Genomic DNA, 13,795 nt, shown 5'->3' on the forward strand with positions numbered 1-13,795 from the left:
CTTCATTTTATGGACAACAAGAGGTACAAATGTGTACTTGGAGACTGACATGGAAATTCATGGGTGGTTCTGGTGTAAAACAGGCCTCCTGTATGTGGACTGGTTCACGTTCTTCTTCACTAATGGGACACATAGGTATGATACATGACTACTCAGGGATTATGGCAGGCTTTGGAAGATACTGTTGAAAACCATTTAAATAGTTTACTGTTCATGATGGTTTGGACCAGTAGACGGCAGCACCAGTTGGAACACTCTAGATCAGGTGTGGGCAATGTCAGTCCTGGAGAGCCACAGTATCTGCAGGTTTTTGTTCCAACCCAGTTTCTTAATGAGAAGTCAATTATTGCTGATGAAGCACTTATTGCTTAAGTGACATTTTAATGCTTCATTTTAGTGGTCTTGCTTGTTAAATTAAAATACTTCTTGGTACTTTTACTTGGTGTCCAGAGCGTCTGTCTGTTGAGGTTAATAGGGCAACAGTGACCTCGAGCGTTTACATTAGCTGATAGAAATTCTTGTTTCTTATTTTAGCATTAATGATCTACATCTTGACATCATTTTAAACTGAAAACTAGCAACAGTTAACATTTTCTGATGTGAAACATATATTTAGCAAACAACTTCAAAAACCAATGAATATAACACAGTTCCAGTTGTCCTGATTTGTTACATTTTCTAAGAACATCCTTGCACACTAGAGCTTTTATTAACTAGGTGCTAAACTTGAACCTGTTCTCTTCTTGTTACACTAGAACAGTAGGACTGCAGACCATTTAAAACTTTGATATTGTAAGAATAACTTTGATGCAGTGTGAAATCTTGCAATAGATGCAGTTGGAGCATGCGATTATTACAGTGTGCTGCCACACCCAACACACAACGAACCACCCGGATTGAGATCCGAGTGCAGCCATGCAACGGGTCACACCTCAGCACCACACTGAACAGCGTGAGGTTTTTTATGGTGGCTGGAGTACCAATCCTGCCACCAACCCCAAGGTTTTCCCTGCAGTTTGGAGGACCTACTTGCAGGGCTGGGTGCAGATTAACGTCATACCAAGAGCAGAGCAATTGCAGGTTAAGGGCCTTGCTCAAGGGCCCAAAGGAGTAGAGTCACTTCCTGGCGTTTTACGGGATTCGAAAAGGTTGCCGGTGCAAATCCCGAGCCTCAGAGCCACCACTCTACCAACATTGCAATAGACATCCTGAGAAACATGTATTCAGAGCTATAAAATGCCTGCTAATATGATTCATTCTTGATGCACATACATAATAATCAATTTTGATAAGTTGTCATATTGCATGTGATATGAAAAATTTCACAATATGTTAAACATGAAATGGTGGCACTGCTTTCTCATGGTTAAAGATTGTTGGGCTATAACCTACGTCCTGAGCTCAACCTGAGTGGATTTTACACATTCTTTCCATTTTTGCTTGTTTAGATGTGTCCATATCTCAAAGAGATGCAGGTTAGGTTGACTCTTAATTGACCAGTGAGGTTGAGTGTGTGTGTGCCCACCCACGGACTGGTATCCCATCAGAGACCCAAGGTTTGTTTCCACATTACATCCAAAGCTGCCAGCATAGGTTCTGGTGACCCTAAACTGGATGAACGGATATTATAATAGAGCTTCAGTCACATGAGGCCTAGTGAACTTTGTTACCATTTAACAATAAATTTAGAAAAATATGTGGGGTTAAAGCTGTAACAACCACTAAATTATCAAGTAGTAGTCAAGCTTAGTAAAAATGACATGATAGAAGACTAGCATCTCATTAAAACCACCACGAGTCTCTGCTAAAAATCAATGTTAGCGTAATAAGCAACTTCTGTATAGTTTGGAGGTATTCCTGCTCAATTCCAGAACCCACTGTGGTCCAAAATCTTGAACAATCTGAGAGAAAATGGTGGCATAGAGAAGGAAGGTTTTCAAAATCTGTAAGTTAAATAAAAGGCAGACCAAGTAAGTGAAGTAAGTGAAAAATCTTATTAGAGATCAGGAGATCTGACACCACCTGCAAAGCAGCAATACAGGCACAGGATGCGTGTGCTAGCAGCACATAAAAATGCAGTCAATTATAATATTTGCATTTTTTTCAGGATAACACTTTCTTTAGCGTACTTCTTCCTGGATTTGAAGATACATGAATTTATTTACTTCATTTAGTAGTATGTAAGACAATTACACACACAAGTATATTACCTTACAAAGGATTTTAGTTTAGTTTCTGATTAAAGAAAAAAGGTTTTCTGGGTTCTCGCAATGCTATATTTTCCAAATGAAAGTTTTGAGGTATAGACCTGTGGAGAATTCGTTTGATCTTCATACAACATCTTTTCCTTTTGTGGGATAACAGTTTTTGTTTTTGGATATTTCTTTTTAGTGAGTTCATGGCATAGGGGACCCAAAAGAGTGAAGACCTTTCTCTGTATTGATTACTGTTTCAAAGCAAAAGCTGTCTGGTTTGTGACAGACTAGGACTGTCAAACCTGAAGAGTAAGTGGTGTAGCCAAGTTCTGCTTCTGCCACGAATTAGACAGCACGCTATCATGTATGTAATCCACTCTGTTGGAGATTTCCAGCTGCTTTCTCAGAGTGTTCACTAAAATTGTTTCATGTGTACCATGCTGATTTGTTAAAAGGTCTGGCATGGATTACTGTGGTTAACTTGCTTGTAAGCCCCTATTTATCGTGGGAAGTGCTTTTTTTGTAGTATCCTTATTTTAATTTGGCATATTCGGCTCTGTTGATCCCTTTCCTTCACCATAAAAGTCACGTCTATCCTGCACCCCACGGGGAAAGAGCAGTATTATCGAGAAATAATCTGGCAGTCATGCTGGGCCAGGCGGTTAGGATATGTTCAAGTCAAACGTCAGCAGTAAAGAAATCATAGTGGGGAGCGGCTAAAAACAGCACCACGAGGAACGTTTCAGTACTGCTTTAATGCCATGCATAATGCAGGCTTTTATAACATATACCTGGAGTTTCACTTAGTTAAACATTTCTGTCCATTTATTTTGGCAGACTGAATTCTCTCTAGCCACTAATTATCCTTGGGAGACGTTGTTTGATGCCTTTTTGATGTGCTCAGCTATTTTTGCCATTTCCATTAGTTTTTATTGGAGGTCTTCTATGCATATCTCCTAGGATTTCACATTTAGCCTTATTCATAAACTCTATCCCACATGCAGCCCTGATATGAGAGAGTTAGACCCATAAAGGGCAGTCTTTATGGAAAACACAGCATTCGGTTATGTAAACATGACACCTGAAACAAGTCTCTGAGTACCACCAAGGAGGTATCGCAAGGTGCAACACAGAAATGTCAGGAATTCTGGGAACTCAAGTGCAAGCAAGATCTCGAGGGCTATGACTGGAAAAAAACACATGACCAAAATAAACTAGTACGGATTTATTCATGAAATCCTCAAAGTCCTGAAAAGTTACAAACTCATGTTGGCAACACAACGCGATCAAGGATGTGAGAAAGTAAAATCAATGTTTTCCTCCAGATCTAATTTATCCATCACTTCCTAATGTCAGCTTTCCCCCTAGACCCTTGGACACACTGCTTTCACCCAGCTGCGCAACAGATGTTCTTAAGCTGTAAGCGTGTATCTTGGTCTGAATTACAATTCTTCTAAATGACACCAAAAGAAAGACAAATGTGCTCTAAGTGGGGCTCTGCGCTTGAGAGGCTGCCTGCCACACAATGTAAACAATGCGAAAGTAGCTGCTTTGTGTAAATATTTAGTAAAAGGGACTATATAAAAAGAAAATTAAGTGCTTAAAATCTTCTCTACTGCACCAGCAATTACACAAACAACTGGCCTGGCCTAATGTTCAGAAATAATCTCACAATTGCTATGTTAGGAAGTCTATAAAATGCCAGGCAGGCTGACCGCTTGAGCCTGCGTAGAATCCTAGCTTTTGCTGTCTCTATTAATACATTGCTGCAAGCAGGCATGTTTTTGTCTAATCCTCAAAGCGCAGGACATTAGAGGTCACACATGCCTGGGCAGGACTGTTATGTCATTTGTAGGTTTAGAAATGTCCATGACAGGAAAATACACTTACCCCATAGTAACAAGAACGGGACTCTACAACAGTGCTTCCCAAACTCTGTCCTGGGGACCCCCTGTGGCTGCTTCTGTTTTTAATAGGACTCCTTGGCTAATTAAGTGAACTGTTATTTCCCAAGTTTGGAAACAATATAGAAATTAGAAAACTAAGTCTGTTAAAAAAAAAATAAATACATAAACAAAATAAAATGTACCAAGCAGTTATAAGGGAATAATGTATTTTTTTTCGTTTTAACAATATTTTCATCTTGATTTTCATTCTACATTTCGTGGTGTTATAATTGTTTCATTAATCCATTATTTTCTAATTAGTGGGTCTGATGCTAAAGTAGTTGCAGCCTTTGATTATTTAGTGTTGTCTGCTCTGCTCGTTTTTTAATTGTCGTTAATAAGATACAATGAAAGGGGAAAACTGCACAGAGAAAGGGCAAATATAATGAAATCGATAAAAAAGAATTAAGCATTTCATTCTATAGCAAAAGCAGAAATCTTTCTAAATGTCTTGTAAATGTAAAAATCATGCTGCTGTGCTTTTCTGAATGTAGAATAAGAGAAAAAAATACCAGTTAATTAAATGAGATGAGTGCTATCAGGTGTTGTCACGGATTATGAATCTGGTTGGAACAAAAACCTGCCGCCACAGTGGGACTCCAGGACCGAGTCTGAGAACCCCTGCTCTACAAGAACCTCCACATTTTAATTAACTTTTGGAGATGCATTTCTTCCACGCTGACCCTTACCTTTTAAAGGAGCCCATAATTAGCAACTTGTTCATTACAGCACCTTCAACCTCCCCAAAGAAGGTCCCTGTCTAGGGTGGAAGACACAGAGATTTAAACAAAATTAGAGGCGAGCACATCAACACTGAACAACAAAGCAAAAGTGACAAAGCCCTGACTCTGACAGGAGCAGATCTGACAGCTACACAGATAATGATTTAGATGGCTCGGCTGAAGAGAAATCTAATAGGAGAGAATAGTCGGAACAATGAGTGCAAAAGAACAACATGTACGTCCCTGTAAAAATAACTGGACAGGATTACATAATGGCAACTCTGGAAAAATGGATGCATAAATGGACTAGAAGGGCAGTGATCTGAAAAGTAATCCTGCTCTGTGTAAGCCCTAAGCAATGTAAAAATATATCTACTTATTTATAGGTATATACCATCTATTTCTGCATTGCATTGCCATTTATGCTGCTTAAATACCTACCATTTAATGAAGCACTGTTTTCACAGAGAAGCACACAAACATCTGATATCATACAGTTACAGAAAAAGAATGTCAAGGGGCTTAGATATCTTTGGTCTTCCTTGCTACATTCATTTCTTAGGTGGACGATGTACAGCAATACCAAGGACAGCATTGCATGGAGGCGACATTTTTGATAGGAAAGAGCAGACCAGAGCTCCATCTGCTCAGTCCATGGCACCTTTCAGAACAGCTTCTTGAGATTGCAGTGGGCCTCAAATTATGTGCCTTCTGAATAATGTGATCCTACTTCACTTTGAGACCACAATTATCAGTTTTTAACATGTCCTTTTTTTTCATTTTCATGGTGATTGTCATCCCAAAGCCACTTTTTAGGAGGACCTGATTAAATCTGATTAAAGATTTAAACTTTTGAACTCAGGGTGCCGTAGTGGTGCAGTGGTAGCGCAATCTTTCATTGTGATAACAAAATAAAGAAACAAAGGAGCTTAGGGCAGCACATTTCATGATGTCTTGCTCAATTTTAGATAAAGATGAGATAAAGTTATTTCCTGCATTTTCTTTCAATGATACCAGGAGACTTGCATGTTTTTACTCTGGAGGTAGCTTCACTAATTTGTTTCAATCTTTTTTTGTCTTCGCATGCAGTAGTCTGTTACTGGAGATATGCATAGAGAAGGGTTTCAGATCAAGTTAACAATAAAAAAACTGATCTTGTTCATGCAAAACCTTGCAATGCTTACTGCAAGCAAAAAGAGATTTTCTCAAATGATCCATCTGTCATATTGGAGGCAAGTTTCACCTTACCTGGGAGTAGTCTTCTGAAACAAGAATGAACCCATTGTTGTCTATAAGGTAACAGTTGATATTCTAGATTTAAAACATCACAAAATGACTTTATAGAAAAACACACTAAGCATAATAGTTTATACACCAATATGAGGCGAATGGCTTTATACAGTAACTGGAGCAGTACCAGTGCCAGATGGTGCACTTACCTCATCATCACAGCTTATTGAACACCTCCCATCGAGTGCAGCACACTAGAATGCAACAATTAAAATAAAAGCACAATCAGCATTGTCTTTGTGGGATTGTATGAAGCATTGTTATGATGCTTGACTCAGTCCACTTATTCTGTTTCCTGAGAAAATTTGCCCATTTCTAAATAGACATTAACTTCCTTTAACATGTCTGTCTGGCTATAATTACCTCAAGAAACATCAGCTTTTTGACTGGTGATATGCAGCATTGTATATTATCGTAAGACACAATTTTATACCTCACTGTGTGATGGAGTGAACCATGTGGAGCAATGCAGCCTTGATTCATCTGTCATGAATTTTATTAATTATCCTTCAGTGTTAAAAATAGATAAATACCTCAGACAAGCCAGAGAGAAGGTGTAAGTCATATAGAACATGGCAATCAATGAATTAGAGGAATTTTCAGCACCTCAAAGATTCCAGTGGTGCAATTTGCCCTTGTGGTGGTTGCTTTCAACTTACTTTATGCATACAATGTGACACGGTGTTCTTATTTGTAGCCCGTTTCAGTGTACTGCACTTTAAATAATCTTATCCTTTTTTCCACGCAGTTATGTTTTTCCTGTTATACTATCAATGTACTGTAACTTTGAGCATTAAAAAATTGTTCTAACAAGTGTATGTTTGAATCCAACAGCATATATTTTGCTGAACTTTACAATTTATAAATTAAAAATAATTAATCAATTGAAAACAAAAGCAGCAGCACAAAACTTTGTTTATGAAGTTGTAAAATGTAAACATACAGTATGTGGGGAACTGAATAACACACTTCCTCCCCGATAGAAGACAATAACAATTTTTTTCTGGTCTTTTACTTGAAATCGATCAGCATAGTTTTCCAATATGAAAATTAGAAAAAGACATACATATACTGTACATATATACATACAGTATATCTATATATATATATTGTCACGCACGAGCGCTTAGGGAGCCGCGGAAGGACTCAATAGCGAGCGCGAAAACCCGGTGCAAAAAGGGAATGGCGGGTATCTAACTTCTCTCTCCTTTTCTTCCCAGAAAGAAGGAAACGCCGACACCCTAATACTCCCACAACAACAACACTTCCTCGATCTCCTTCCCTCTGATGACATCACGTCTCCCAGAAGACCATTCATCTCCTTACCCAGCATTCCTCTGATTGGCTTCCGGTCCCCCACTATAAATGTTCCCCAGTTTTCCCCTGTTGGTTATCGAATGTCGATGTATACTGAGCTAGTGCTGTATTTGTTTTGGTTTGTTGCATACTGTACAGTATACGGGGCCGGAAGCCCCAACCCTTTATCTTGTCTCTGTGCTTATTTTTACAATATATATATATATATCTATATATATATACATATATATCTATATATATCTATATATATATATATATATATATATATATATATATATATATATATATATATATATATATATATATACCCACATATATGCACACATCTTCTTATATAATACGCTACCGTGGCTGTCCGTTTGTCTGTCCAGGATTTTAAATCACTTGTAACTCGTAAACCGCTTGAACTATTGATCTGAAATTTGGTACACATATACTAAGTGACATCTACTGTCTGCTTTTGGGGTGATGATTGACCTCCAAGGTTATTCCTCTTTTTATTTTATTTTATTGTAGAATCAACTCTTGGCAGCGACCAGCAGGACGACCGTGCGGTGCATGTGTACGAGTGCCGTTCTCATTCCCTACCACCTTCGCCGTCACTTCCTCTACCTCTTCATATCTTAAATCATTCTTGCGGCAGATTGAAGACTGAAGTGCCAGCTTAAGTGAAAAATTAAGCAAAACGTTCAAAGTAACTGCAACACAAACACTGACTTAATCAGTTTTAACACAAAAAGATGCAGACGAAAGAAGAGAAGAAGCAGGCCATTAGTGTGGAAAAAAGAAGAGCTGCTCAGGAAGCAACAAGCGTATCAACTTCTGAGCAAACGAATGATAAACGTACAGAGAAAGAGGATGAAAACTAGGAATGCTCAAGTTAAGTGCAAGGCTACAGCATGAAGCTCAAAGAAAGCGAAACCACCGAGAAAAGAGAAACTCGCTTAGCCGGTAGTACACAAGTGAGGTGAGCACATCGGCAAAACGAAACCTCCAATAAGAAAGAAACTTGCTTAGCCACTAATACACAATGGAGGTGAGCACGTCGGCAAAACAAAATCACCGAGGAAACAGAACCACTTTTTTTGCTGGTAATGCACAAACGATGCCATTGATTGATTGAAGTGCTAGAATCCATGGTTTCTAGGAGCCCGGGCTTTTTACAGCTCGGCTTACACAGCTAGTATATATATATATATATATACTGAGAGCAAATCCAAGTTACTGACCCAATTTAATTTTGTAATTTTTAGATGTTAGTGCGTATACTTTAAAACAGTAAGTGCCACAATTTTTCATTGTGCCAGTAGAAACAAGGTCGGGGTGCTTGTGGTGGTCTGATGAAGGTAAACAGTTGCCATTATGTTTTTAATATAAATTGACTGCGACTATTTTGTAGCTTAAGTTCTTGTCATGTCATGAAATATTTGTACCATTTAAACAAAGGGCCATCCTTTTAATGGAATGACAAAGACATTTTCATGGTGTGAGTCTGAATTTTGTTTCTGTGTTCAAAATAAAATATACTACTGCAATTTTAAAGAATCCTGTGCACCTTCAAATGGGAGACTGCAACTCTGCTGTGAATGTGAACAGAATCCTGCAAAAACTGCTGTTAACTGTACAGTGGTTAGACACCAAGGGCGATAATCAAAGTCAAAAGAAAATTATGGTTTGGGCTAATATTGTGGTATTTCTGGGCTAAAGGCTCATGATGGGGATTGCTGAAAGAAATATGGTATATATTAAACTTCAGACACTACCTAATTCATGGAAGTATTTCCAGTCCTGTCCCTGAGAAAACAAAACACAATTTCTCTTTCTTTATGATTCAGCTAAGATTCATGATTCTTAAACAATTACATTCAATAAAATCTACTTGAGCTTCATAAAGTTTTGAGTTAACTGAAACAAATGATTTGACAGGATTAATAAAAAAAAACCTTTGCACTTGGTGTACCACATCTTTAAATTGTACATTGTACACATCCTTCTAGATTGAAGTTGTCCAAAGTACCTGAGGAACTGGACTATCACTGCGAATGATGCCCATGTATGTCTGGCCTTGCCGGAGCATTTTGGGAAAGTTCTAAACTAAGACCATTTTTGCTTGCATGTCAAATAGTGTTAGATTTACAATTACTCCTAATCTTTTTGTGGCAGTTTGGATTAACACTGCCTGAGATTAGACTATCTAGTGATATACACTATCTGGTGATCTGCTACATGGTTAGGGTGCTGGCTGAATTTGCGTGACTACAAGAATTGTTAGGCTATTGCCTCAACTATGTGGAAAAACAACACTATAATATATTAAACTAGGAAAATGCATTTTTTGCATGGGAACAGAGCAGAATGCTTTTGGAATTTGGCAAGACTTTATCAATGTTATTGATATTATTGTAAAATAAATTTGATGGGCTCCTATTCTCTCTTCTCTTTAACCTTTGATGTTTGAATAAATATGAGAGACTATAAAGGGCTTGTTGGGGTCAAATGACTTTCTACACAGGGCAAGTGTGGGGTTTCAAGTGTTGACTGTAGTTAATAAATCTTAACTCTTTCTTTGATATGTTGCCATTGACTGCATTTATGATGGAGTTTGTTTTCTTATAGTAGTGTGTGTTAAAGTAAAATAAAACAAAAACCCTTACACCAGAGATGAAGGCTAGAATTGCATCAGCTGGCAATAAACTCAGCATTTCCTTGCTAGAAAGAGTTTTTGCACAAGAATCACTGCATTATCTGTGGAAAACACAGAAGGAAAAGAGTACAAATTCCATCACTGAGCAGTAGCGGACCTACGTAGCTTTTATTGGTCCTTGAAGTCCCTTCAGAACTGGCAACAAGGTCTGGGTAACCACTGTTATCTTCTTCAATAGGGTTGCTTGATGACAGATCACCAAAAAGTTTTTTTTTTAATTAACCATCTTATTTTTTTATTTTACGATATTACCTTGAATTATACTATACTATTATTTTTTAAACCCCTTCTCATACAGTAAACACCCTAAAGTTTTAAGCAATGTGGATTAAAGTGACTTTTAGGGCTCCACTGGGATTAGGGGACCTGAATGTTAAGCTTCCTTAGTTTCACAGTAGATCCACCCTTTGCACTGAGCAAGGTGGAGGGGCTGTGGAACTGCTGGAGAACATCATAATCAAAGAGCTGCATTCTTACATAATCAAATATAGGTCCATGTCTCTTCCCCTGGTGTGTCACCATATCTATAACTCAACTCAGATTTCTCACCAGAACAGCCCAGATGCAAATGGCATGAAGAGAATTAAAAATAACATAAAAAGGTCTGAGATACATCTGATTGATAATGGCAGTCTTTTGGTGGATTATATTGAAGTCTGCAGGCAAACTCTTTATGTAGAACGCTAACAAATTGCACAAGGTAATGGTTTAGTAATATGTTAGGTTCAAACATAACCCAAAGTGTTTAAACTGACCTGTCTGCTGGCAGTCCAAAATTTCCTTTGGAAGAATTCCAGTTTCATCTGTATACCTACAGCTTTTAAAAATTAAAGACAAGTAATATGTAGTAAGTATAAACTGCAAAAATAAATAATAAATGATTCTCATTTTGTCATGGTTAGGAGGAAAAAACATTTTATTGAAAAAAACAGCAGCAGCCACACTGCAAGTTTCTTAATTTTTTTCTTTTAGGTCATCTTAAAGCAAGCATTAAAATATATGATTTGCAACCCACTGCTGGGGAAGTTTTTTTTAGTATTTTTTCAAATGTATGCAGGTATGTGGATGAATAATGGATTGTTACAAAAGAAGAATTTGGATATTGGCACAATGCAAGTAAACATCAAGAGCATGATAAATCATTGTAGAAGTGTAAGGATGCGCTGCTAGAATGAATCCATGGCCAGCAACACCATTGGAGAGTACTCCTCATATTTTGTTTATGCACTACCAACATGTGTTTATAGATTTACAAAACTTTTCCAGAACATATAATGAAATCCTACTTGAAAGCCCTGATGATTATTCTTTTCAAAAGAAAATTAAATTGGAAATAATGTTTTTTTTTCCATAATTTACTAATGTTTGAATAGTGCTATATGGCTATCACACACTTGTGCCATTAAGAGACTACAGGATCTTTGATAAATGATCAAACATAGGCTTTTGCAAGTCAACCATCGGCGATCATTAGCTCACCTCAGGTATATGGTTATAAAATAGATCAGTTAATTTAGAAATAGCTGCAATGTAAACACTAATGCTCAAATGTATCTAAGAAAGGACACCATCTGACATCTAATGTGTTCACTGCTTTTTCAAACTGTAGACTAGAGTCAATATCAGAAAATAGGTATAAATTTGACTTTATCTTTAAACAGAAAAACGCCACTTCAGCCTTGTGTATCTAGAGAAATGTCTTACTTTTTAGTCATGTGTGGATTTATATGAGCAAAAATGGAAAATAAAAGTTAATTTTGAATCAGCAGTATTTGTTGGCAATTCCTACAAACCTCTGCAACTGTTTCACAGATGCAAGTGAAAGCAAACAGCTTCAATGTCAACACGATCCATCACCCGGCGATTGCAAGAGATTTCAAGGTCCAAGAATAACAGCCAGTCAAATTCTTGGGCATTGACCCATTTGAAAGAAAGAGAATTCTTTTCAAAGTCTCTAAAAGACTTAATGGATACACATAGCCACTTATGTAAAATACCATATATATTACTTAGAGATCACATAAAATGTCAATCAGATTTGACTGAAACACTGCCAATGTATGAAGCATGATCAGATATTGATAGCACATGGTGGTGGTACTTCTTCTTCTTCTTTCAGCTGCTCCAGTTAGGGGTTGCCACAGCAGATCATCTTGTTCCATATCTTCCTGTCCTCTGAATCTCGCTCTGTCACACCCATCACCTGCATGTCCTCTCTCACCACATATATAACCCTTCTCTTAGGCCTTCCTCTTTTCCTCTTGCCTGGCAGCCCTATCTTTAACATCCTTCTCCCAATATACTCAGCTTTTCTCCTCTGCACATGTTCAAACCAACACAATCTTGCTTCTCTGACTTTGTCTCCAAACCGTCCAACCTGAGCAGACCCTCTAATGTACTTGTTCCTAATCCTGTCCATCCTTGTCACACCCAATACAAATCTTAGCATCGTAACATTTTAGACGTCTCTGACTTTCTCGTATACAAAGTATTGGGAAAATATTGTAATCCTCCAAAAATTCCATTTTGAGATTTTGATGGATCTTGACGTTTTAGACCTCCCTGAGTACGAAAATACCATTTTTGAAATTATATCTGTGTGTGTGTGTCTGAATGTAAACATGATAATTTGAGTACGCATTCAGTTAGGTCAACCAAATTTTGCATACGCGTATTAGGTACAAAACGTAGATTTCTTCCGCTAACCAGAAGTGGTCATTTTTTATTCATGCAGCTGCAGAGTCCGATTTATCCAACTTTACTTTTATAATAATTGTTCAATATATTATTAATTTGCTTTGATTTGTTGTTGATGGTTCTTTAATGTACATAATATAAAAATATAATCAGTTTTGCGGTTTACTCCTCAAACATCCATCCCCATATTTGAGTATACGAGAAAGTCTAGTGGTGACCACTCCCGATTTTTAACTACATGATATTGTCAAGGGATATTTAAAACATTTACAGTATTTTATGTACTCTACCAATATATTTAACTAGTCAACCCGCGGCGTAGCATATGCCACATATTTATTGATGGGTGAACACTTCCTGAAAGACACAGTTGTCCAAATGAGGTGGGTTTGAAGATACGACTGTGAGTGAATGAAAAGATGGAACTCTGGACAGAGCAACATAAAATTGTCCATGACTGAAAACTGGTTTTGGCAGATACAGGCATATCTTTTTGAAAGTTCGTCCCTGCGCCTTATTAATTGTCATTGCAAAGGCCAATCTAACAGGAAATTGTCTTCATGTAAAAGTAAAAGGCAAATTTGAATCTGATGGGGTCAGGGAAATCCGGGGAATAAGGACAGTTTGTGAGGTAGCAGCTGCGATTGTTTTACACTCCAGTACATTGCAGTGAATGCTGGTAACAGTCAGTCTAGTGCCATCACAGAGACTTCTTGCTGGCATGAGGTTTCTGAGAAGCATGACGACTGAACCAATTTTAAGTTTGAGTTTATGCGGAGGCATGCCAGTGGGAGTAAGACTGCTAAGAAATTCTTCGGGGAATGAAAGTTGATGTGCGGGATCGTCTGTGATGATGGAGTCAACGCTGCTGAAAGTTACTTCCTTGGCAGGGATAAGTTTCAGTACCTGTTCATTAAGGTGTAG

At 37.7% G+C, this 13,795-nt stretch overlaps 1 protein-coding gene across 4 annotated transcripts in view; it reads right to left on the reverse strand.

Moving 5' to 3' along the window:
• Nucleotides 1–13,795, reverse strand: part of cacna2d3a (calcium channel, voltage-dependent, alpha 2/delta subunit 3a) — a 624,026-nt gene that overhangs the window by 53,365 nt on the left and 556,866 nt on the right. For all 4 annotated transcript variants that reach the window (XR_007933861.1, XM_051921047.1, XM_051921048.1 and 1 more), the window contains 4 exons: nucleotides 10,930–10,991; nucleotides 6,303–6,347; nucleotides 6,112–6,174; nucleotides 4,831–4,901 (listed from right to left, as the gene is read on the reverse strand). Coding sequence is in view for 3 of the 4 variants with exons in the window: in XM_051921047.1 (XP_051777007.1) it covers nucleotides 4,831–4,901; nucleotides 6,112–6,174; nucleotides 6,303–6,347; nucleotides 10,930–10,991 (241 nt within the window). In the remaining variant the exon portion in view is untranslated. The remainder of the gene's footprint in view (nucleotides 1–4,830; nucleotides 4,902–6,111; nucleotides 6,175–6,302; nucleotides 6,348–10,929; nucleotides 10,992–13,795) is intronic.

Source organism: Erpetoichthys calabaricus, chromosome 18 (genome assembly GCF_900747795.2).
Source record: "Erpetoichthys calabaricus chromosome 18, fErpCal1.3, whole genome shotgun sequence".
In the NCBI taxonomy this organism is placed as follows: Eukaryota; Metazoa; Chordata; class Cladistia; order Polypteriformes; family Polypteridae; genus Erpetoichthys; species Erpetoichthys calabaricus.